Source organism: Populus euphratica, unplaced genomic scaffold (assembly GCF_000495115.2).
Source record: "Populus euphratica unplaced genomic scaffold, PopEup_1.0 scaffold93.1, whole genome shotgun sequence".
Taxonomy (NCBI): domain Eukaryota; kingdom Viridiplantae; phylum Streptophyta; class Magnoliopsida; order Malpighiales; family Salicaceae; genus Populus; species Populus euphratica.
Window position 1 is genome coordinate 984,609 of NW_011499873.1, and position 21,387 is coordinate 1,005,995.

Below are 21,387 nucleotides of genomic sequence, written 5' to 3' on the forward strand. Positions count from 1 at the left end.
TTGGAGGTTGAAGATGATGAAAATTCAATTTGGTCCCTCAATTTTGGAAAATTATAGTTTAGTCCCCAAACTTTGGAAAATTTACAGATTGGTCCCAGGAGCCTATTTCGAGATTCTGAACAGAAAAAAGGATAAATTATGGGCAGAATTCCTGTTCAGAATCTCGGAATAGGCTCCAGGGACCAATCTGCAAATTTTCTAATGTTTGGGGACTAAACTTTAATTTTCCAAAATTGAAGGACCAAATTGAATTTTCATCATCTTCAACTTCAAACCCAGAATTTTCACAGATTACCTAGTGTTATCCCCTGATTTCTAACACAAATTCACCATTCAAATAAAAATCATAACTCAAAATCAGCATTTTTATCTACAATCTCTCAAATTCAACTTAACAATCTATTACCCACAATAATCAACTCATAACATGCAACTTAATTCATCAATTAACCCAAAACACAAATTTTCAAAACCCTAACATTTATCAAAACTGAAATTAAAACTTAACTAACATATATTTATACATAATCTTATCTTTAAACTTATTTCCTTTAATTCCTTTCTATTTCCCTTTTAATTTCTTTTTTTTCTCTTCTTCTTCCTCCCTTTCTCTCCTGCCGGTTTTTTCTTTTTTTTTTCTTCTTCTTCTTTCTCCCTTCTCTCTCCTGCCGATTCTATCTCAAATTTTCAAATCCCTCTTTTGTTGTTGTTTTTTTTTTAACTCCTTATTTATATTTATCATGTATTTAGTCAATTACTACTATACCTCTCATTTAATTTATTCCTACGTTTTTAAGGGCTTTCTAGCCTTTTTCTATCCCTCTATATTCAAAACATACTGAGTGAATCACAATTGAAAAGAGTAGCTTACCATTGTGTCATCCTTCAGATCAGTGGAGAAAGCAACAGGATACCAGAAATTCTTAAGGCGAGGATGGTAAGGTTGAACTGGACCTGATACGTTCAAGTTTTTCTGGGGCGACTTGTGTTTTACAGTATCCAGAGATTGAGTCGAAGTGCTGGGAGAAGGGGATTCTTGGTCAGGCTCTGCTTGCTTTCTATCTTGTAACAGCCTATCATTAACCAATTCTTCCATGTAAGCTAGTTTATCCAAAGCAGTAGCAACCCTTGCTTCAGATATATGAACCTGTTATCAGTCAAGGGCCAGGCATTAGCAAGTTAATGAAAATGGTAAACCTCTAGACCATCTCAACAGTTTAATGGTAAAAGTGGAAGAGTTTGCTTGATGGCACTTTGATGAATATGTGTCTCACTTGATCTACATAATGGATCCTGATCTAGTGAATGCATGTAATCAATGAGTGGTTATTTGTGTCTCAACAGGTGTGCATTTTCCATAGGTAGTTATAGAGGATAATTTCCAAACCTGTCTGTGAGCTTGGGCTAACTCATCTTGCAACTCCGCAAGCTCCTTCTTCATGGTACCAATAGACTTGTAATCACGAGCTAAGGGATTTAGAACTTCAACAACCTGCAACCATATTTCTCAAGATGAGAGTTGAAAGTTGCCTTGTTAAAACAATAATCTCGGTGTAAATTTATGCAATGAATTTCAACAGACCTTTTCATGAAGGATCATGATAGTAAGAAGATCTTGCCGAGCTCGCCAATCACAGTACTGAATATCATATCTCGCCACTTCAAGTGCTTGATAAAAATCCAAGAACTTCCCTTTAAACTGTGGCATCTTAGACCTCGGATCCTCCACGTCGAAGAGTGGACCCCATGTACTCTTCTTATCTAACAACCCACCTTCCTCCCCTAACACTGCAAACACCCCAAACCCTCCTCTAACACCCTGAGAATTCACACACAGACCACCATTTAAGCCATAAAAGTTTAAAATAGCCTTAGCAGGAAACCATGATCACTATCTAACTTAGAACTAAACCAATAAACAGAATAAACACAAACAGGATCGGTCAACAAATGTCAGCGTACAGAGTTGACTATGGTCACTATCTTACTTGGAACTAAACCAGTCACATAAAGTTTCCCTCGGATTTCCATATACCAAGATTAGTTTAGCGGGAAACAAATATCGGAAAAACACGTATTGTGAGGTTAAGCACAAGCACCATTGATAATTCAATTAACTCAAGTAACTTTCCTCTAAATGTAGTAGACTAGAGCCCGGGTAACTTCAGCAGTTAAACATACCAAAAAGTCCACTATCTTAACATCAAACCATTTTTCTATCAAGTTAAGCGGATAGCATAATAGTATTTTAATGAATTAAAAGCCATTTCCAATCCCTCAGCAGAGATATATACTTAAAAGAAAAGGTAGTTAGGAATCAGCAATTATAGCTATCCCTTCCACTAAATTTAGCAAGAACCCAGATAAACTTAGCAAGTAAATAAAGGCAAAAGGTTACCTTCTTACAGTTGAGCTTAGATTATCGGAATAGAGAGTTGGGTAAAGAGAGAGCAGCAGCAGTAGCAAAGGCGGTCATGGCGTTTGAAACTCTGCAAACAAAGCCGAGAGAGAGAGAGAGAGAGCGAGCGAAAACGGAAAATCAGTTTTATTTGTTGATAAGAGGCTGCGCTACGAGCGATCTCCGCTGGCCTCCCATGGTTTGCCACGTGGAAAAACGTGGACTCCGTGGTCTAACACGTGGAAACTCCTGCTACCACATGCTTGGTCTTGTCTGAGAGAAGAGGATATTTTGGTTCTTGCAATCGCGGGGCTTTCTGCTTCATATCTTGCCAGCTAGGTTTCTGGAGAAGAGGATATCTTGCATGAGAGAAGAGGATATTTTTAAAATTTACAGATTCATGCGAGATTCTGAATGCGAGATTCGGAATAGAATAAAAGATAAATTATAAGTAGAATTACTGTCCAGAATCTTAGAATAGGTTATAGGGATTAATCTGTAAATTTTCTAATATTTAAAGATTAAACTATAATTTTTCAACATTGAGGGACCAAATTGAATTTTCACTATCTTTAACTTGAAATTCAGAATTTTCACATTACCTACTCTTATCCCTTGATTTTTAAAATAAATTCAACATTCAAATAAAATCATAACTTCTTTACATTTTCCTTTTTAATTCCCCCTTTTTTTTTTTTTTTTTTTTCTCCCTTCTCTCTCTTGCGGATTCTCTCTTAAATTTCCAAATCCCTCTTTTGTTGTTTTTTTTTTTTTAACTTTTTATTTATATTTATCATATATTTAATCAATTACTGCTATACTCCTTATTTAATTTATTCCTACATCTAAACCTTCAAGAGCTTTCTAGCCTTTTTATATCCTTATATATTCAAAATATGACACTATTATGTTTCACTTATGATTCTTAGCGGGAAGAGGATATTTTTAAAATTTACAGATTGATCTGAGATTCTGAAAAGTAGGCAGAATTCCTGTCCAGAATCTTAGAATAGGTTCCAGGGATTAATCTGCAAATTTTCTAATATTTAAGGACTAAACTGTACTTTTTAAACATTGAGGGACCAAATTGCATTTTTACCATTTTCAACTTCAAACCCAGAATTTTCACAGATTACCTACTCTTATCCCTTAATTTTTAACATAAATTCACCATTCAAATAAAACCATAACTTCTTTATATTTTCCTTTTAATTTCTCTTTTTTTTCTTTTTTTTTTCTTCCTTTTCTCTCTTGCAGATTCTCTCTTAAATTTTCAAATCCCTCTTTTATTGTTTTTTTTTTAACTTCTTATTTATATTTATCATATATTTAATCAATTACTACTATACCCTTCATTTAATTTATTCCTACATCTAAGCCTTTAAAATCTTTCTAGCCCTTTTATATCCTTATATATTCAAAACATGACACTGTTGATGTTTCACGTGACGATTCTTAGCAGTTTTTAAATTCTATTTCACATTCAATTAACCTATATTTTTGAATTTTTTTAATTTTTTAGGTTCAATTTATTTTTTTATATTTTTGAATTGTTTTGATATGGTAATAACAAAAGGAAATTTTAAAAAATAATAATAATATATTATTTTAATATATTTTTAAATAAATATTATTTTAAAAAATAATTTGTTATAGCTTGGCGAAATATGTATGTATATATATATATATATAAGAACTCCACTTCGTGAGCTGTGACCATCTTTCCTACCCCTGTCCAATGCAGTTTGAGCAGACACCCAGAGCTCCTCAGTCAAATTCTTTATTCATTTTCATAGCCAAACCAAATGCTGGAAAGCATGACTTCTTTGGCTACAATGACTTTAGGAAGTTGAACCATCTAGCAATAATAGAGTTGATGCCAGGAATTCAAATTACCAATCTTGAAGCTAGACTGACAGGAGCATTTTCGCTGCATAGTATGAACACAAAATCCAAGCGGTCTAAATTTAAAACTTTGCTTGGATTTAATATTCTGAGACCATTCATGTATAATGAAATCCATCTAATTTAGTACCGCTGATTAAACAGCATTTAATCAGCATTCAACCAATTCCCCATTTCACAAATAACAAATCATCAATCTACCTTTCCGTTTTTATAATTTCCGACTACTTGAACCGTTGCTAAATTTCTAGCTGTATCCCATTCTTACTTCGAGAGAAAAATTTTGCAAAACCATTTCGGTTCTTCTCAGAACTGACGTGATTTGATGACACGGCAGATGAAGCTGACGATGATACGGATGGGGGTGAGTCTCCTTCGTTTATATTTACTGCAGGGCCAGAATTCTCAAAGTCAATTCTCAAAGAACCGGAATCTCTCTTAGGTGAAAATGTTTCATTGGAGTGTAACTTCCATGGTTCTCCATTACCTTTAGGAATTGCTGATCCTTCAGTAGAGAACTCTGGTATGCTTGCAGTGTCAATCAAGAAGTCCTTTAGAGTTGCCAGAGATTTCAGCTGATTCCCTAGAGATGCTATTGTTTTCTGGCATTCAGCAAGTTTATTAGCAGCTACATCAAAGTCCTCCTGCTACACACAAGTCTAACAGTTAGTATAATTGGGACACAAAACGTGTCTATCTACAATGTAGATAGCTGCATGATAGAGGTTAATGAAAAAATAATGCAGATGATATTGCTTATTGACCTGCTTTATCTTTGGTTCACCACTTGAGCTTACATTTTGCTGGTGCTCTTCTTCCTGTTTCTTTCTTGAGAGCTCCTCCTCGAGTTCGTGATACTTGAGTGCGATTTCTGCTGACAGAACCCTCTCCTTGTCAATCTCTCCTTGAATTGAGTTAACTTTTGCAGACATGGTCCGAGCCTCTGCTTCCATGCTAACGAGTTGAAACTCAATTTGCTGCTTTGATTCATTTGTCAACAATAGCTCCTCTTGCAACTCCACCAACTTCTGTTGGGCCTCGCTCAGCTGAAGTTGTGATGCTTCATTCCTGTCCTGACTTTCATTTAGAGCCATCTCCAACTCATCCATCTCTGCTTTAATCCTCTCTAACTTCTCTTCCAATTCAAACTTTTCTCCTTCAACCTTCTGTAACTTCTCTTCCAATTCAAACTTTTCTCCTTCCACCTTCTGTAACTTCTCTTCCAATTCAGCAGTTCGTTTTGCCATGACTTCAAGCTCAGCTCTCAATAAGCTTTCAGCATCAACTGATTGTTTGATAACAGCTTCCGCTTTAGAATAATCAGTTCCAGTTTCATTCTCGGACAAGGCAGCAAGTTGTTCCATTTCAAGAAAATCATCCATGAGATCAATTTCGACAGAAGAGGCTGGGAGATTTCTATTGATAGATTTTTCATTCTTGAATTGATTAAGCTCTGAAATTAATGTAGATGCCCACGAGTCTAAGCAATTTTGTTCAGACTTGTATGGGTCCGAGCAACTAACTTTACGAGCATCCAGCTCCACAGCATTAAGCTTCTCCCCGCTGTCTGATTGACTGTCAGGGAGAGACTCAACATAAATTGAGGACGCAGCAGAAGTCTTGTGATCATTAACAGAGGATGGTTTACATGCTGCTGCTTTTAGCCTCCGGCACTCAGCTTCAAGCTTGGCCACTTTCTTTATGCTCTCCAAATGTTGTTTGCTGGCTGCCTCAGCTGCTTGAGTGCTCAAGTCCCTTTCAATTGTTCTGATTTCTAACTCTTCAGACTGGGAAAGGAGCTCGAGTTTCAGGGTTGCATTCTCTTGCTCCAAATATTCAAGCTTCTGGCACAGTTCATCAACAATCGGAGCGGGGGATTCAGACTTGGTAGCAGGTTCTTTTGTCTTGAGCTCAATAAACTGGTTCTCAAGTTCAGATTTAATGGATTCCCACTCGAGACTTTTCTGTACCACAGCTTCATGGATCTTTTCTTCCAGCTCTTCTCTTGCTTGCCTCAGCTGCCTAACACATTCCTTGAGGGCCCCATCAAGGTGGCTCACCCGATCTTCCAATCCAGCTTTCTGCTGAATTGCAACTTCAAGTTGTTTCTTGAGAGCTGTTACTTCATTCTCAGCCTTTTCCCAGCCTATAAATTCATTGAGTACATTAGTAGAGGATAAAGCAAGATTTGCTATGCTTCGTTCCAAAAAATATCATCAGAAATTTGAATTTAAATGAACTCCTATATATGACATTGTGGAGAGAACTCCTTTATAATAAAAGAACACAGAATAATCCACAGATCTTGCAATTAGTTCAGGATATGCGCCGTCTTAAAACAATCAGGGAATATATAAAAATGGTGTATTGTATACATGGTTTGTTTTAAAAATATAACAAGAAAGTAGTAGAAATTGAGTCTGTACATTAGTATCTAACTAAATACCTGCAACAGCTTCTTCAGCGACTTTTACATGCTGCTTTACCAAGTCATCTTTGGCACTAACATTCACAAGAGCAGCTGATAACTTGTCTGTCAAACTCTTAATCCTATCATTGACATCTTCATCCGTAGTTATAGTTTTTGATGTGACTTCCGGTGATTGAGCACTATCAGTAGGAGATGCCTTTGAGGGTTCCTGCTTCAACATTGAGAAAGTGGGCAAAACCAATTATTCAAAAAAGAAAAATTTGAAGCCTGTGAGAAAATAGAAAAGCCAACTCATGGAGGAAGAGCAAGGCAACTCGACAACCATTTTTCTCACTGGAGTAAAAAATTCAACAGTGTTTTATTTGATACTTGAAAACAGAGCAAGCAAGATTTTGAGTTTTCTTCTCATAGTAAATGTCCAATTAATGATCTGAACAAGGATCATAGCAAGAGTGCATCATCCTCTCTTTCTCAAAACTACAAAGGAGGAGTGTTTAGCTGATGTGAGGTGCATCCAAACAGGAGCAAGTTAAACACTTGTATTACTGAGATTAGATTGAAACAGTAAATAGATTGACAACCTCATGGAATTAAAAACAGAAACCTTGCGAGAGGGTCGAATGATTCGCTATGAATAAATTATAACTCTCTTGTGAACCAAGGTATGAATAATGGTGTTTGTGACCATATATGGTGATTGGGTTAGAGACTTGAGTAGAACATATGGTGTTTGTGACCATATATGGTGATTGAGTTAGAGACTTGAGTAGAACATATTAAAATTTCACAGGAGGAGGGCTATTCAGCCACCGACCTGATCATCAGAGAATCTCTCAGAATGTGAAGATATTGACCCCGAACTGTCTGTTTCACCAGGACTCCTCTCAGAAGACTTCCGCTTCCACAACCATTTCCTCTTTTCCATCGCAAGATATGGCAATCAGACACTAGCTATCTCATCAGTAAGTATTTATCTGCATATAATTGTACATCTTTGGCACCGAATTACCAAAAATGTTTCTATGCGTCAATACATGAGTTGCAATAAATTCAGAGACAAAAAAATGGATGCACAAGAAAAATTATATTGGATAGCAGGATAAGAGGTGCAGGCAGGAAAAGGCCCTTTTAGTATGCAGAAACGAACAGCTTCTGTTGACAATCTAAAACATTAAACAAAAAGATGACTTGTCTTCTAATTTTATCAGCTTTGCTTTGAATTCACCCAAAAACCATCCAACCCCAACAACACCACCAAAAGATGACACCTTTAAGGACTCCAGCGGGAAACAGAGACAAATTGACCAACAGCCATGGATGGAGAAGTTAAGAAATGGAATTGGTAAGAACAGATAACAAAGAAATCACCAGAGACCCAATTATTTAGTTACAAAATGGGAACAACCCACCGGACAAAGAACATTTGAATCTTCCAAAAAAAACTCTCACAGCAAAAACATGAGCCAGTATTAATGAAACAGTAACTGTTTACAAAAAAAACTCACAAGTAGAAAAGAAAGAAGAAAAACCCAGTACACCTGTTCAAAAGATCCCAACTTTGGGTTACCCATCAAAGCATACAACCCAAAACTAATGTTGAGGATTCCAAAGACATAAAAATAATATTTAATTACAGTGGAGTTGAAAGGAACAGAGTTGGAAAGATAGAGATCAAATACCTCTGACCGGAGATGGAAACAAAAGCCAGAGTGATGAATGTGAAACAAAACAGATGGAATTTGGTTCAAGATTTAAGATTTGCTGGTAAACACGGAGATTAATAAAAAAAAAAACAAAAAACAATAATATAGCTCTTGCAAAAATCTGTGGAATGTCACTCAGGAGATATAAATATCAAGATACACAACATTAACGGGGCAGGTGAAAAGTGGGTTTCTATTTCTTGTTTTTTAGCTCTACTTTCTCTTTCTCTCTCGCTTTAAATTATTTCTCTTGTTTTTCAAATAATTTGAAAGGAAAACAAAAAGGGAGCAGAAGTGCATGTGACTGTGAATGTGGAGCTGTGAGTGAAAAAGAAAAAAGACTGGAGAGGGAGACGGAGTGTGGGAGTGAGACCTCAAAAAAACAGCTTTTCAGCTTTTCTTGTCTGGTACAGACAATAAGAAATTAATAACTAATTTTTTATTTAATGTGTTTGAAATTAGGGGCTCAACTCTCGTTCCCGCCCATTGAGTAGCAAATAGTGATCAATGGATTATATATTTGTATTATTCATTTTTTTTAAAAAAAAAAGTTTGGAGAGACGCTCTCTCTGTCGCTTTGCCTTTGAATTTTGAGTCATTTTCATGCTTTCTTTGCTCTCTCTGTACGTTTTCAGCTTTTTTTCTTAAAACAAATTCCCAACAGTTGTTTATTTGTCTGTATTTGGATTTTTTGGGGCTGTGGAGGAATCCAATAATAACGTCGCGTTAGCGGGGGGGAGGGCGCGGTGGCCTTTACTGCGGTCTCGTATCTCTCTTTTAAAAAAAAAAAAACTCTGAAGCCAGAGACAGGATATTGTGAATTTGCGATCCCATTTCTCGAGATGTGTGCCAGTCCTTACATCCGACGATTCGGAGAGCACGGCGCATGTATTTTCGAAGTTCGATTTTATTTTTTAATTTCTACGTGTTTCTTTTTCTATGGACGGAAAACTTCTTTAGTGGGAAATAAAATATACTTGGACTTTGACCACCTTGCTGATCATACAGTGCGTATAAGCCACGACATCAGACAATAAACTCCGTATACGAAAAACGGGTTTCTTTTATCATGGAGAAAATGTTACCGTTTCTCGGCATAGTAAAATATAATATTCCAAATCTCACGTCTAAAACCCGGTCCGGACTCACCGCTCAGATCTAGTATTTGGTCTCCTCAGCTCCCGGTTCAGGTCGAGTCTAAAAAAAAAAAAAATCTAGAGTTGATTCCATTTATCTACTCATGAAGTTCAGTTAGTATATAAGGATAAAGACAAGAAAGACATATCTATGGTATTTTCTATTCTAAGAGTAAATAAATACACTTTAAGATTATTTTAACTGTAAATTTATTTTATGTGTTTGTCTTTATTTCTTCAACAAACTATGTTGTAATTTATATATCTATCTTTTTATATCCCTGAACACTTACCAGATACAACATGAATCTTTTTATTGTGCATCTTGATCTCATAAATACGTAGTTTAATTCTTGAAATAATAGTCTAATTCTTGATAAAATTTTATACTTGAATTTCATGGTTGATAAAATTATATCTCATAAATTTTTTATCAAGAACTATACTTCATTTTTTTTAATTTACTCCTCTAAACTTTATTTTTTAAAATTTCAATTTAGTGTAATTAAAAAAATCCAAAATGCCTGACCAATAAATCTTGAATTTTAATTAAAATTCATTATAATAATTTACTCAGTTTTCATATAAGATTATGTCTTTTTTCCTCACCTCTATTTTTTTACCCTCATTTTCAAAAAATAAATATGTCTTAACTAGACAAAAGGGTTATAACCCGAGAGATTTTTTTTTTTATCATTATCTTGAATTGTTCAAATTTCTTTGGGCATGTGTTATGATTGCTTTTGATATTTTTTAAATGAGTTACACATAACAAATTTTTTTTTTTGCTAGAATAAAAGATACTAATAAGAAAATGCTGGATTCTACTATCAAATTAGTTTGTTTTGATGAAATTAATTTTTTTTTTCACAACAAGTATTATTTTCATGTAATTAAATACAAATAATAAAGAGCTCCAATGTTACAAGACGAGGTATTCTAATATGCATCTATTTCTTATCTTTACAATTTAATGTATGGTTAGCATTAACAATTATTTTAACATTAGCAAGGCCAATAAATTTTGAGTTCGCAAATAATTTTTTTATTATTGCTAAAAAAAACATGTCAATAATGCCTGTATATTTTTTTCTATATTCCATTTTTTTTTAATCATACCTGTAGCGAAGTTTGGTTTACTTGCTAATATATTATTATTTCAAGTATGAAATTCCAGTATGGATAAAATAGTAGATTTTCCTCAAATCTCGAAGACAAGCTTTTGCCACCAACATGATGATTGATCATTATTGTGATTTATCAGCAACACTTCCCTTACCTCCCTAATTCCATTCGTTTCCATTTAAGGGAAAAGGGGCTTTCACTCAACTTTCAACCTCACAGTGCTTCCCCTCCGATGCAAAGCAAGAAGGGAAGAAAATTTCTCTTCTCTCCTCCCATTTTTCTCCCCTCTGAAACTTTATTCTCTTCATTATAAACAACAACATCAATCATGGAGGGAGCTAGTCCAATCCAAACACTTTCCAGTCACGTGGAAGACAGACAAAGTCGAGGAGGCCATGGCGGATATAATGTGCTTCTCATTTGGGAGGGCCCGGATATTTTTTCACGAGGGTCCCCCCAGCAAGTTAACCCTTCCCGGAATAATTGTGCACTTTTATCTAGGTTTCCACCAGGATTATATATCTAGCAATTATATATACGCTAGCAAGTAGAATGAATGATGTGAAACTTCGTGTATGTGTTTATATACAATATAGATGAGACAAGATCAGGGAAGAAGCTGGGACGCATTTTCAAATCACAAAAACAATTATAGTTTTATATTTAATAATTGAATGACTGTTTTTGTTGTTTTAATTATTTTTCTGGTTATTTTTGTATTCTGGGTTTTTATATTTATATAAACAATCATTATTTTTTACTAGATTATTAAATTAAAATTTATCAAGGCATAGAAGTGTTTCTCTATTAATTTCGCCAATCTTAGAATTTAATTTAGATTTTTTCCATGCTACATTTTACAAATACACGTGACAAAAAAAGAAAGTTTCTAGCTAGTGCCAAGACTAGCCAGGAACAAATGTGAATGGATGTTTCAAGATTTTTTCTATATATATTTTAAGAGCACAATATGAAAAAAAAAAAAAGTAACTCGCCTTGGAATTATACAAAAACTAATACTATATTAAAATTTATACTGTGAACATACGAGATTTTGTAGTTGCAAAGCATCTTTTGTAACACAGAATACACCAAGGTCGAGCTGGGAGTCATTGTAAAAACAAACGAGATTTTTTTTTTTTTTTTTTAAAGGTTCAAGGTTATTAATTAATCAGCAAGTCAATCTCCACGCCAATTTGCTTCAAGCATGGAGGTTAAATTCATATAATTACTACGGTACATATATTTTAAACAAATGGGTAGCTGCAAAAGTTAAAATTAAAGATCAGGGGGGATTATGATCAAACAAAAGAGAAGGTCTGCAATATATTGCAACAAGAAAGAAAGCTTATGGAGGCGTAATAATACCTAATAGGTGCCCCATATATGCAAAATTTGTCCCTCTAAAAGTTTATTCCCGTCGCTACGACTCATAGCACTATAGCAGACAACTTCCGGAACCAATGGTCTTACTGCTCATGATAACCTAGCTAGAGAGAACGCAAATTAACTATCTGGGGTTAAGGCACCGGAGGGATACAAAAATGGAAGAGAGGAGGAAACCCCAACCAGCACGGCAGCAACCCCGCCCCCGCCCCCGCTGGTTATCTAAATTAAAAAAAAAAAGAAAAAGAAAAAGAAAAGGGGCATCAAAATTCAAAGCAGCCCCACATAACGTGCATGTATGTGAATTTCTCTTCTTTTCAAATGACAGTTGGAGCCATCGATATAATATGCGTCACTACAGGTGTTTGATGTTCTCTGCTAGCTAGAGAAACACAGTCAATGAACGTTAAGTGCAATCAAGTGCCTAATAAAAATGAAGCTAAACTACAGATCAGTCAAGAAGCTAGAAAATTGTGATCACATCCATCTCTTCTCGCCGATGGCTGAAATTATGTTATGCCAGGCTGTTTGTTGGGTCTTCATAAGTTGATTTATGGGATCATGGTTAATATGAGGCCGTGAGTAGTCAGTACTATATATTGATGGATGACATAAGTCAAAAGATGATGCGTTCTTATCTCGGTGGAGGTCACAAGCACCAGCTTTCTGTTGTTGGTGTCTGTCCACTGTCCCGTGTTGTGCGAATAAGATAAATTATTGACAGAGATCGAGCCCATACCATAACGCGGACATGTCGTGAGATAAGCGCACAGATAAAGTTTAATTTTCTTATTTCTGTTTCATACAATGTGTGCAGCTGGGATTGTTCTTTCTGCTCCAACGTTTTTCTAACTGGTTGTCATCAACTGCATTCTAGCGCCAGCGCCATAACCTTTTGTAGAGAAATAAAACTTCGGGATGCTTATCGCAGATATTGAAATGTGAAGCTTAGGAGATCTGTGAATGATCCATGACACCTTGAAGGCATGAAGCCTGTACATGTAGAGTTAGGTTGGGTTTAGAATGCTATGTAAAACAATAAAGATGATATAACAGAGATCAGACAAGATGAGAGGAGACGCTCGAGATAAAATTTATTCATATTTGATTTGGTGTGCAGTATATAAGATTTTTGTACATGCCTTTTTGATAACGAAGAACAAAACAAGATAAAATATATTTAAATTTAATTCACCCTTGAACCGTATAATATTCACGTGCCTGTTTTACTTGGTTTAGAGACATGTTTGCTGTGCTATTATTATTTTCTTTAATGTAAATATTTTTTTGTACACCCTAATTCGGGTTATAAAATTAAAGATATGTTTTTCGTTAATTATATTTCGTTAATTTTTTATTGATATATGTTAATATAAAAAAACCCAATCTCTGTACCTAATATTATAGATGTTATGTTCAATATATATATATATATATATATAAAATTATAATAAAAAAGATATATATATATAAAGTTATATTTCTTTCACTTAATAGTAAAATGATATAGTTTAAATAAAAATAGATACATATTACTCCTTGTATTTTATTTTCTTTGTATCTATTTCACTAAATCATGTATATTTTATATTGATAAAACCTTTTTTCCTGAAAAAAAATCGTGTTTTGAAGTAAAAATGACAAACCCTGACTTTTATGCACGTAAAAATAGCTCATAAAAATACAAAATTTACAGCATATTTTACGAACAATAAAATAAAATAAAAAATAAATAGAATATATATATATATATAAACAAACTTAAATAGAATATATATATATATATATAAAAACAAAGTTTGCGAGGAGTTGAGCCCAAGCAAATCTTGGGTATGGCGCCTGCCAGGGCTTGACTCTAGGCTCAGAAGTTTGAAAGAAAAAAAAAAAAAAAAACCAAAAGTTAAACATCTTGGGCATGCTGGATTTTAATTAATCGAGTCGGAATCAGGTAAAATTCAATGGTAAATTCAAATATCCTCTCTATTACTTATTTTCTTGCATATTTTTCACTTAGAAACACTTATAAACATTTCGTTTGTTTTTCTAAACACCAATCTAACTTCAAAAATCATTTTTAAATAACAAATTAACCTAAAACTCGATTTGCAAATTTTTATACCTCAAACTCTAGATCTAAACATATTTAACATTCAAGAGTAAAGGTAAAATGGTGAAATTTTGGTGTTTATAAATTCATGAAGACGATGACTTTTGTTTGGGGTGCTGTTATTATCTAGCAACAATGGTGGAGTCATATATCCAAAAGATTTCTCACTGCTCTTTCTTTATCTTCCTTCTTCGTGTTTTCTTATTTTTGCTTTTATACCGTTTACATTTTTTGTTTATACAAATCCAATGGTTAGAAATAACTCATGCAAAATCAATGGCTAGTATCGATAATTATGAGACATTGCTTAGAATTTTGTAAAACTTACGAGGATAGTTCTGAAATAAAATTTTACTTCTTTACTTTTATTACACGTGTCTCCTAAAAATATAGAAATTTTATTCCCCGTCTTACAAACTAAACATTATTTTTTTCTGTCATGTATTGTAGTTTCCAACTTGTATATTATTCCAAACCCCTTGATAGGGATACTGAGTTTACAATAACGCACTAAGATGTCAGTGTGACTAAATTTTTTTAAGATGATAAAAAATATTTAAGTTATTATTATTAAGTTAATTCTAATAAATTAATTTTTAAATATCATGGCTTGATTTTTTATCTAGATCAGATTTATAATTAAATTAAATGATAGTTGACTCAAATATGATTTAGTTGACTTAGATACTCAAAAAACAAACTAAATGATTTGTATAAAAAATAAAAAAATAATAATAAAATTGATATAAAAAATCTTAAAACCCAACTTTTTTCTAAGTTCAAATTGTTTTGATATGATTTAATTGACTTGGCTAATTAAAAAAAAATCTGATTAATAGATAAAAATATTTGAAAACAAATTTTTTTTAAAAAAAGATGAAAAATTTTTGGCTAATTAACTTATTTAAATTAAATTTAAAATTAAATTATATAAAAGTTAACTCACCATCACTCAAAAATCTTGATTGATTAAAAAATTTAAATGATTGTTAAAAAAATCCCATGATAACATAAAAAAATTGAAAGTGGAAAAAAGAGAGATGAAAGTTAAAAAAATAAAAAATAGAGGATTGAATTGAAAAGGAAGAAATAAAACAGCTTCGCCGTTCATATAAGCTCCCTATTTTTTTCGGGATAGTAGGGTAACAAGAGCGAGCGACCTTCCTGCGTGACATGATTGATCATGGGCCTCTCAATGATTCTAGATGCTTCCTTAACAGGGCCCCTTGTTATTGCATGAAGTTGGTCAGCTTAGGCTTTTTCGGGATGTTCTGCTGGCTTGAAATGTTATAAGGCCTTGGCCCTCTCTTCGTAGTTATTGGCCTGTGGGCTGTTGTTTCAATGATCTCCTTTTGAAATCCATCCATAAAAATAACGCTACGGCCTGGCATATATCCAATGAAGTAGTTAACTATAGGTAGGTTGGTTGATATTATTTTTATATTTTAAAAAAATTAAATTTTTTTAAAATATTTTTAGATGATTTTAATTTTGATATGAAAAATTATTTTTTAAAAAATAAAAAATTATTATTTTAATATATTTTTAAATAAAAAATATTTTAAAAAATAGTGACTTATTCAAACAGTCAATTTGTCTGGGTGGTGTCAAATCAAGGGTTTATTCTAGATTCCTCCGTATGGGCTGTCTTTTTGCTAGAGCAGGGTGTATACTGGGGTGACTGTGACACTGTGTGGTGCCCGTCTCCACCAACCGGGTGGCCGTTTCTCTGTTGCGAGGGTGAGGTCCGAGAGAAAAATCTAGGACGTGGCTTTTGTCTGCGCTTCCATTGGTTCCTGATCACAGATTTTCTAATCTCAGAGATTAGAGTTTGATCTACCCTGCTTGCCTTTCTGGGGCTCGGGCTCGTTGCTTGGAAGGAGGCGGCTCCAGCATTATTGTCGTGATTGTATCATTTACCATGAAAACAAAAGCACCATGCATTGTATAGGTTGCGTCATAAACGAAACTCTGAAGTAGTAAAATTTGACCGAAAAAATATATGCGTTGGCGAGGAAAAAATCGCACGGTCACTCTTGTTAGGGTTTTAGATCGAATTTGTTTCTCAACTGTGAAGTTAGGTGTGTTCTATCTTAGTTTTTTATTCCTTAATCATACATAAAAATCTTTCCATCCATATCTATTAATAATATTATGTGGATGGTGAGGTTTAAGATGCATATATAATATAGATAAAGAAAACTGGTTAAAAACTATAATTTTAAAATATATAAAATATTTTGATATATTTTTTGAATTTTTTAAAAACAAATTCTATCATGCTCGTAAATAAATTCTTGTAGCGGATGTAATTAGTAGCTAAGAATATGAGTCAGGGATCGACGGATTGTGAGAGAGGAACGGCTGCTACATAGAGGAGATTGGTTAACGATGACAGCAGAATGGATGATGAAGTGAATAATTTATACGAGAAAATTGAGCATTTTGGGTGTGGCGGAAAAGAATGATATTTTATAGGTAAATGGTGGTAATTTCAATTAATTTATGCATTTTGAAATTGTTCTTTATTATGTTTCCAACACTTTTTATTAATCTTCTTCACCATCTTGAATTTTACAGTCCATCGCCGTCTGTCAATAATCAATTAATAAAAAATTAATGTTGATCATACCTTGTTTTATATTAGAAGAACATATATTTTTTTTAAAAAATTCCAAATAAAAAAGATCATGTCTTTTTTGCTTCTTTATCCTGGAAATACCGATAAGTTTTTTTGTAACTAATGGTGACACAATTGGGCAAAACTTCAACTTGATTTTTTAAGAAAGAAAGAAATGTAATCCCCTCTTTTTGTATTTTAAAATGTTTTTTATTTAAAATTAAATATATTAAAATAATAATTTTATTTTATTGTTAAAAAATACAGTTTAAAATGCAATTCCAAATACCCTTTTAAATTTCATGAAATGCGTCTCATTTTTCTTAAACACAGCAGACGAATTACCAATAAATCTTAAATTTTCAGCAGCCTAATCCATTAATAGTGCCATTCATAATCGAGAACCAAAAACCATAAGAATTTTTGAACTTGATGGTCGAGTTGATCCAAAACTCAGTTGCGAGTCAAGAATCAAGATATACACTCCTCTTGCAAACCTCCAATGCTTGTTGAGAAATTGTCCTTTTCGCATACTTCTTAAGCTTTGAGCTCCAAACATTATGTATCCAAAACAAAGGTGCAACTTGTAGACGTGGTCACTCTTGTTGCCTGTCATTAACTATCCACATCTGAGGCACGCATTTGGTTCTGAAAAATGAAGCATTATATTGAGTGAGAATAAAAGAAACAAGCTCATTAAACCTTCCAGCCATCAGGAGCCAGAAAAACAACAAACACAAGAGAGAACACGATGGCTCAAACCATGGTGCTCATGTCTGGTGTCCCTACGAGGCAAGTGGTGGATTTGAAGAGAGACCCTTTACTTCAGTTTCAAGTTCAGAGACTAAGGCCTGCACCATTCTCTCGTCTTCTCTACAATCCTCTTCCTAGCAAAGCTTCTTCATCCAATGCTTTTACTACGCTTGCTCTCTTCAAACCCAGAACCAAGGCGGTTCCTAAGAAGGTTTGCGTTTCTTTAATTGCTGTCAATTATGTGATTTAAATAAGTAAATAAATAAAATCTGACTTTATTGTGTGTGTTTTTTCTTTAACTCGCTTATCAGGCTGCTCCACCACCGAAGCCAAAGGTTGAAGATGGTATTTTTGGTACCTCTGGTGGCATCGGTTTCACCAAGCAGAATGAGCTCTTCGTGGGACGTGTTGCCATGATTGGATTTGCTGTAAGTCCATGCCCTGCTTTTGAAAATTTGGTTAGATCTTTTAGCATGCAATCACATTTCAATGATCTCTTGTCTCTCCGTAATTTGATAGGAGGCAAGTGTACCTCTAAATCAAGAAAAAGACCAACCTATATGTTCATCATTAGAGTAGTTGGTAAACCATAGCAATTAGAACTCGCAAAAGAAATTAATAACCAATATCAATGATAACTTGCAATGTCAGCGCGATTAGCCATGCTTCAGAATTTCACCATGAAAAATCAGAAAAATGTAAGTTAAGTGTGAGGAGAGACAATTTATTTTAGAGAGACCGTTTGGTCAAACAAGCATTGATACTTTGTTGCCCAATGACCTAGAATTTGGACTGAAATAACAAGCTCGATTTACTAGCTTTAAAGTAGTTTGAGGAAAACTCAAAGGGCTGGCACAGAGGTTTGCCTATTCGAGTAGCTTCATCGCCCCCTGGTGTTACAGTGGAGTTGTCTTGTCCTGGTTTCAGGCATTTCATAAAGAAGGCGAAGAAAACAGAGAAGATGAGGCCAGCTTTTTGGATATTGTTGCAAACACATGTTTGTAGAATAATAGAAAGTTTTGTTAATTTAAATAAATGCAATCTTTGCAGGCATCGTTGTTGGGAGAGGCAATAACAGGAAAAGGAATTCTATCTCAGTTGAACCTAGAGACTGGAATTCCCATTTACGAAGCAGAACCACTTCTTCTTTTCTTCATCCTTTTCACTTTGCTTGGAGCCATTGGAGCTTTGGGTGATCGTGGCCGCTTCATTGATGACCCAACAACCGGCATTGAAGGAGCTGTGATCCCTCCAGGAAAAAGCTTCAGGGCAGCATTGGGTCTCAAGGAGGGAGGTAGTTAATTTGCAATTCTACATTATCATCTATTCTCTTGAATTTCCTTATTGCCATTTCATTTTCACTTTTATTCAGTGTAAATGTCGTTTCTAGTCCTCAAAGCACCGGATCAGGCACATATCCAAAGATGCATGACATGTGTTCTGAAAGAATTTTTCATTGTTTTGTTGTGTGCAAGGTCCTCTATTTGGATTTACAAAATCCAATGAACTTTTCGTGGGGAGGTTGGCTCAGCTGGGCATCGCTTTCTCTTTAATTGGAGAAATCATAACTGGAAAGGGAGCTCTAGCACAACTCAACATCGAGACAGGGATTCCAGTCAATGAAATTGAACCACTTGTGTTGTTCAACGTTCTCTTCTTCTTTGTTGCCGCATTGAATCCTGGGACTGGGAAATTCGTGACCGATGAGGATGAAGAGTAGATGAGCTAGCTCATGTCTTGTAAAATTTGATGTTTACTTAGAAACTAGCGCCTTCTCTCCATCTCTGTTTCTTGCATGAACAAACAACAATTGCCCTCTTCATTGGAAACATGATTTTCTTCTGCTTTCATGAGTAGCATCCAAATGCAGGTTTTATGATAGGAGAGTTTTTAGGCAGATGGAGAGTTGTTTTTTCTTCTTTCAGGTAATGGCCATCATTATTTGGGAGTAGAGCACAACTCCGGTGAACAGATAGTCTTTGCTAGTCTCAGGAATCTGTTAAACGTCTTGACATGTTTGCTCCTCAGAAGTCACATGAATCCCAAATGAGTAACCAAACAAAAAACAATTCCCAATTGAATCCCTCGTTTTTCGTCATCTATCAAACATCTACCCAATTAATCCCGTCATGGAAATTAATGAAGAAAACAGCATCGTTTTAAGACAAACCGGCCTCTATTTTTTTTTTTATGATTTTAAAATAAGACATTTTAAGGGAAGTGTTAATTGGGTAATGTCCAGTACATAAAGAAACCATTAAAGAATTTTTTTGTTGGGGGGACCTAATTGAAAATTAGTTTATGGTTAAAAGATAAAAGTGTTCCTTTGCCAAGGAAAAAAAAACCTGCAAATGGTTACAACAAAGATAGTTACGGCATATATATAAACCAAAAAACAAACAATATGAACAAGCCTTATTTAGTGTTATTATAATATTTAGTGAAACGAAAAAAATATTGTAATATAATGAGATGATTCATTATATTTTTTTGGTTTGGTTGCAAAATTTTAGTAATGTAATGAATGATTTGATAAAGTTTTATTTTAGTCCCTCACTCTGAAAAAAATAATTTAATCTCTATATTTTATTTTTATTATAAATTGGTCATTATTTGAATTTTTTGTCCTTGTATTTTATAAGAATTACAATTTAATTCCCATAATGAATTTTATCCTGTAGTCTTGTTGGTGATTTAGAAGTGTGATATTATAATAATAATTATTTTTTAAAATAATTTTTATTTAACATATAAGATGCCTTTTTCATTATCCTACATTACAAAAAACTATCACACCATGAAGCATTTCCCATCATCCAACATTATATATATATATAAAAGTTCGAGCAATCTCAAATACGTGTTCTTTGAATATAAATTAAATAAAAATATCAATCGAACTTTTTAGAATTTTAAACATTTCATAAATAAAACTATAGCCATTTGGGCACCATCTCTTTGGAAATTCTCGGCTATACAATCCACAATAGATCGCAATATGAAAGCAAAAAAATTGTGCTGGTGGCTGAATTCAAATAGCTCTCATTGAAAATTTATATATGTATACACTGTACAGGGGTGTGTTTTTGTTAACTCTCAGCTACTGATAATAAACAACTCTCAGTGTTTAAAAGAATGAAACATACCTTTATTTAGTCACTAATGGCTATATATATAAGCCTTTACAGAATAAAAATAGAAAAACAAACTTCACGTTATTACTTCCTAAAAACATGGTGAGAAATCTAAACCAATTCAAATATTATTCTGCACTAACAGATTACCCTAACATCAGGGAATTATTAACTGAAAACATTAAAACTTAATGCATGCTTCAACATATCCTCCCTTAAACTGAATTGCAGAATTGCAATCAGTTTACTAGCTTCAAACACATACCAAGTCTGTCACGCAGCTTTAAGAACACTTCCAATTTGAGAGGCTTTGTCATTATATCAGAAAGTTGTTCTTGTGTGCTGCAGTGTACCAGTTCCACAATTCCCTCTCTTGTCAAGTCACGTAAGAAATGAAATTTTACATCTATATGTTTGCTCCTCTCATGCATGACTGGATTTTTCGACAGTTTTATGGCTGAACTGTTATCACAAAAAATGGTTGTGCATTTACTTTGAAAAAATCCCAGTTTTTCAAGAACTCGTCTCAACCAAACTCCCTGGCATGCACAGTATGCTGCTGCAATGAATTCAGCCTCTGTAGTGGATAGAGTTACAACTGGTTGCTTCTTTGAAGACCAAGAAACTGGTCCAGTTCCAAGCATGAAAATGTAGCCAGAAATACTTTTCCTATCATCAATGTCTCCTGG

General features: G+C 34.0%; 3 protein-coding genes across 10 annotated transcripts; 1 reads left to right on the top strand and 2 right to left on the bottom strand.

Annotated features, from left to right (window-relative positions):
* Positions 1-628: 628 nt before the first annotated feature.
* LOC105127800 (chlorophyllide a oxygenase, chloroplastic-like) lies at positions 629-2,507 on the bottom strand. The gene is made up of 4 exons (XM_011029218.1): positions 2,399-2,507; positions 1,583-1,819; positions 1,388-1,492; positions 629-1,147 (listed from the first exon to the last, which is right to left on the bottom strand). The coding sequence occupies exons 2-4, from the start codon at positions 1,706-1,708 to the stop codon at positions 848-850; spliced, it is 531 nt and encodes a 176-aa protein (XP_011027520.1). The 5' UTR covers positions 1,709-1,819; positions 2,399-2,507; the 3' UTR covers positions 629-847.
* A 1,777-nt stretch (positions 2,508-4,284) lies between these two features.
* On the bottom strand, positions 4,285-8,842 carry LOC105127801 (filament-like plant protein). Of its 8 annotated transcripts, XM_011029226.1 has the most exons (6): positions 8,414-8,841; positions 7,549-7,726; positions 6,750-6,945; positions 5,068-6,449; positions 4,791-4,950; positions 4,285-4,691 (listed from the first exon to the last, which is right to left on the bottom strand). In XM_011029226.1, the coding sequence occupies exons 2-6, from the start codon at positions 7,657-7,659 to the stop codon at positions 4,543-4,545; spliced, it is 1,998 nt and encodes a 665-aa protein (XP_011027528.1). In that variant the 5' UTR covers positions 7,660-7,726; positions 8,414-8,841; the 3' UTR covers positions 4,285-4,542. The 8 variants fall into 8 exon arrangements, with proteins under 8 accessions (XP_011027528.1, XP_011027527.1, XP_011027526.1 ...); XM_011029225.1 differs by having other exon boundaries at positions 4,285-4,947; positions 5,101-6,449; positions 8,414-8,842; XM_011029224.1 differs by having other exon boundaries at positions 4,285-4,950; positions 5,101-6,449; positions 8,414-8,842.
* Positions 8,843-17,481: 8,639 nt separating this feature from the next.
* Positions 17,482-19,461, top strand: NPQ4 (Chlorophyll A-B binding family protein). Its single transcript, XM_011029227.1, has 4 exons — positions 17,482-17,775; positions 17,876-17,992; positions 18,615-18,858; positions 19,040-19,461. Exons 1-4 carry the CDS (start codon positions 17,563-17,565, stop codon positions 19,282-19,284), a joined length of 819 nt encoding a protein of 272 aa, XP_011027529.1. The 5' UTR covers positions 17,482-17,562; the 3' UTR covers positions 19,285-19,461.
* Positions 19,462-21,387: the final 1,926 nt, after the last annotated feature.

Coding starts and splice junctions, on each gene's coding strand:
- LOC105127800 (XM_011029218.1), bottom strand. CDS start 1,708: ATGCCACAGTTTAAAGGGAAGTTCTTGGATTTTTATCAAGCACTTGAA. Junction 1,493..1,582: donor TCATGATCCTTCATGAAAAG/GTCTGTTGAAAT, acceptor ATATGGTTGCAG/GTTGTTGAAGTTCTAAATCC. Junction 1,148..1,387: donor TAGCCCAAGCTCACAGACAG/GTTTGGAAATTA, acceptor GACTGATAACAG/GTTCATATATCTGAAGCAAG.
- LOC105127801 (XM_011029219.1), bottom strand. CDS start 7,659: ATGGAAAAGAGGAAATGGTTGTGGAAGCGGAAGTCTTCTGAGAGGAGT. Junction 6,450..6,749: donor CGCTGAAGAAGCTGTTGCAG/GTATTTAGTTAG, acceptor ATGAATTTATAG/GCTGGGAAAAGGCTGAGAAT. Junction 4,951..5,067: donor GTGAACCAAAGATAAAGCAG/GTCAATAAGCAA, acceptor ACTTGTGTGTAG/CAGGAGGACTTTGATGTAGC.
- NPQ4 (XM_011029227.1), top strand. CDS start 17,563: ATGGCTCAAACCATGGTGCTCATGTCTGGTGTCCCTACGAGGCAAGTG. Junction 17,776..17,875: donor CCAAGGCGGTTCCTAAGAAG/GTTTGCGTTTCT, acceptor CTCGCTTATCAG/GCTGCTCCACCACCGAAGCC. Junction 18,859..19,039: donor ATTGGGTCTCAAGGAGGGAG/GTAGTTAATTTG, acceptor GTTGTGTGCAAG/GTCCTCTATTTGGATTTACA.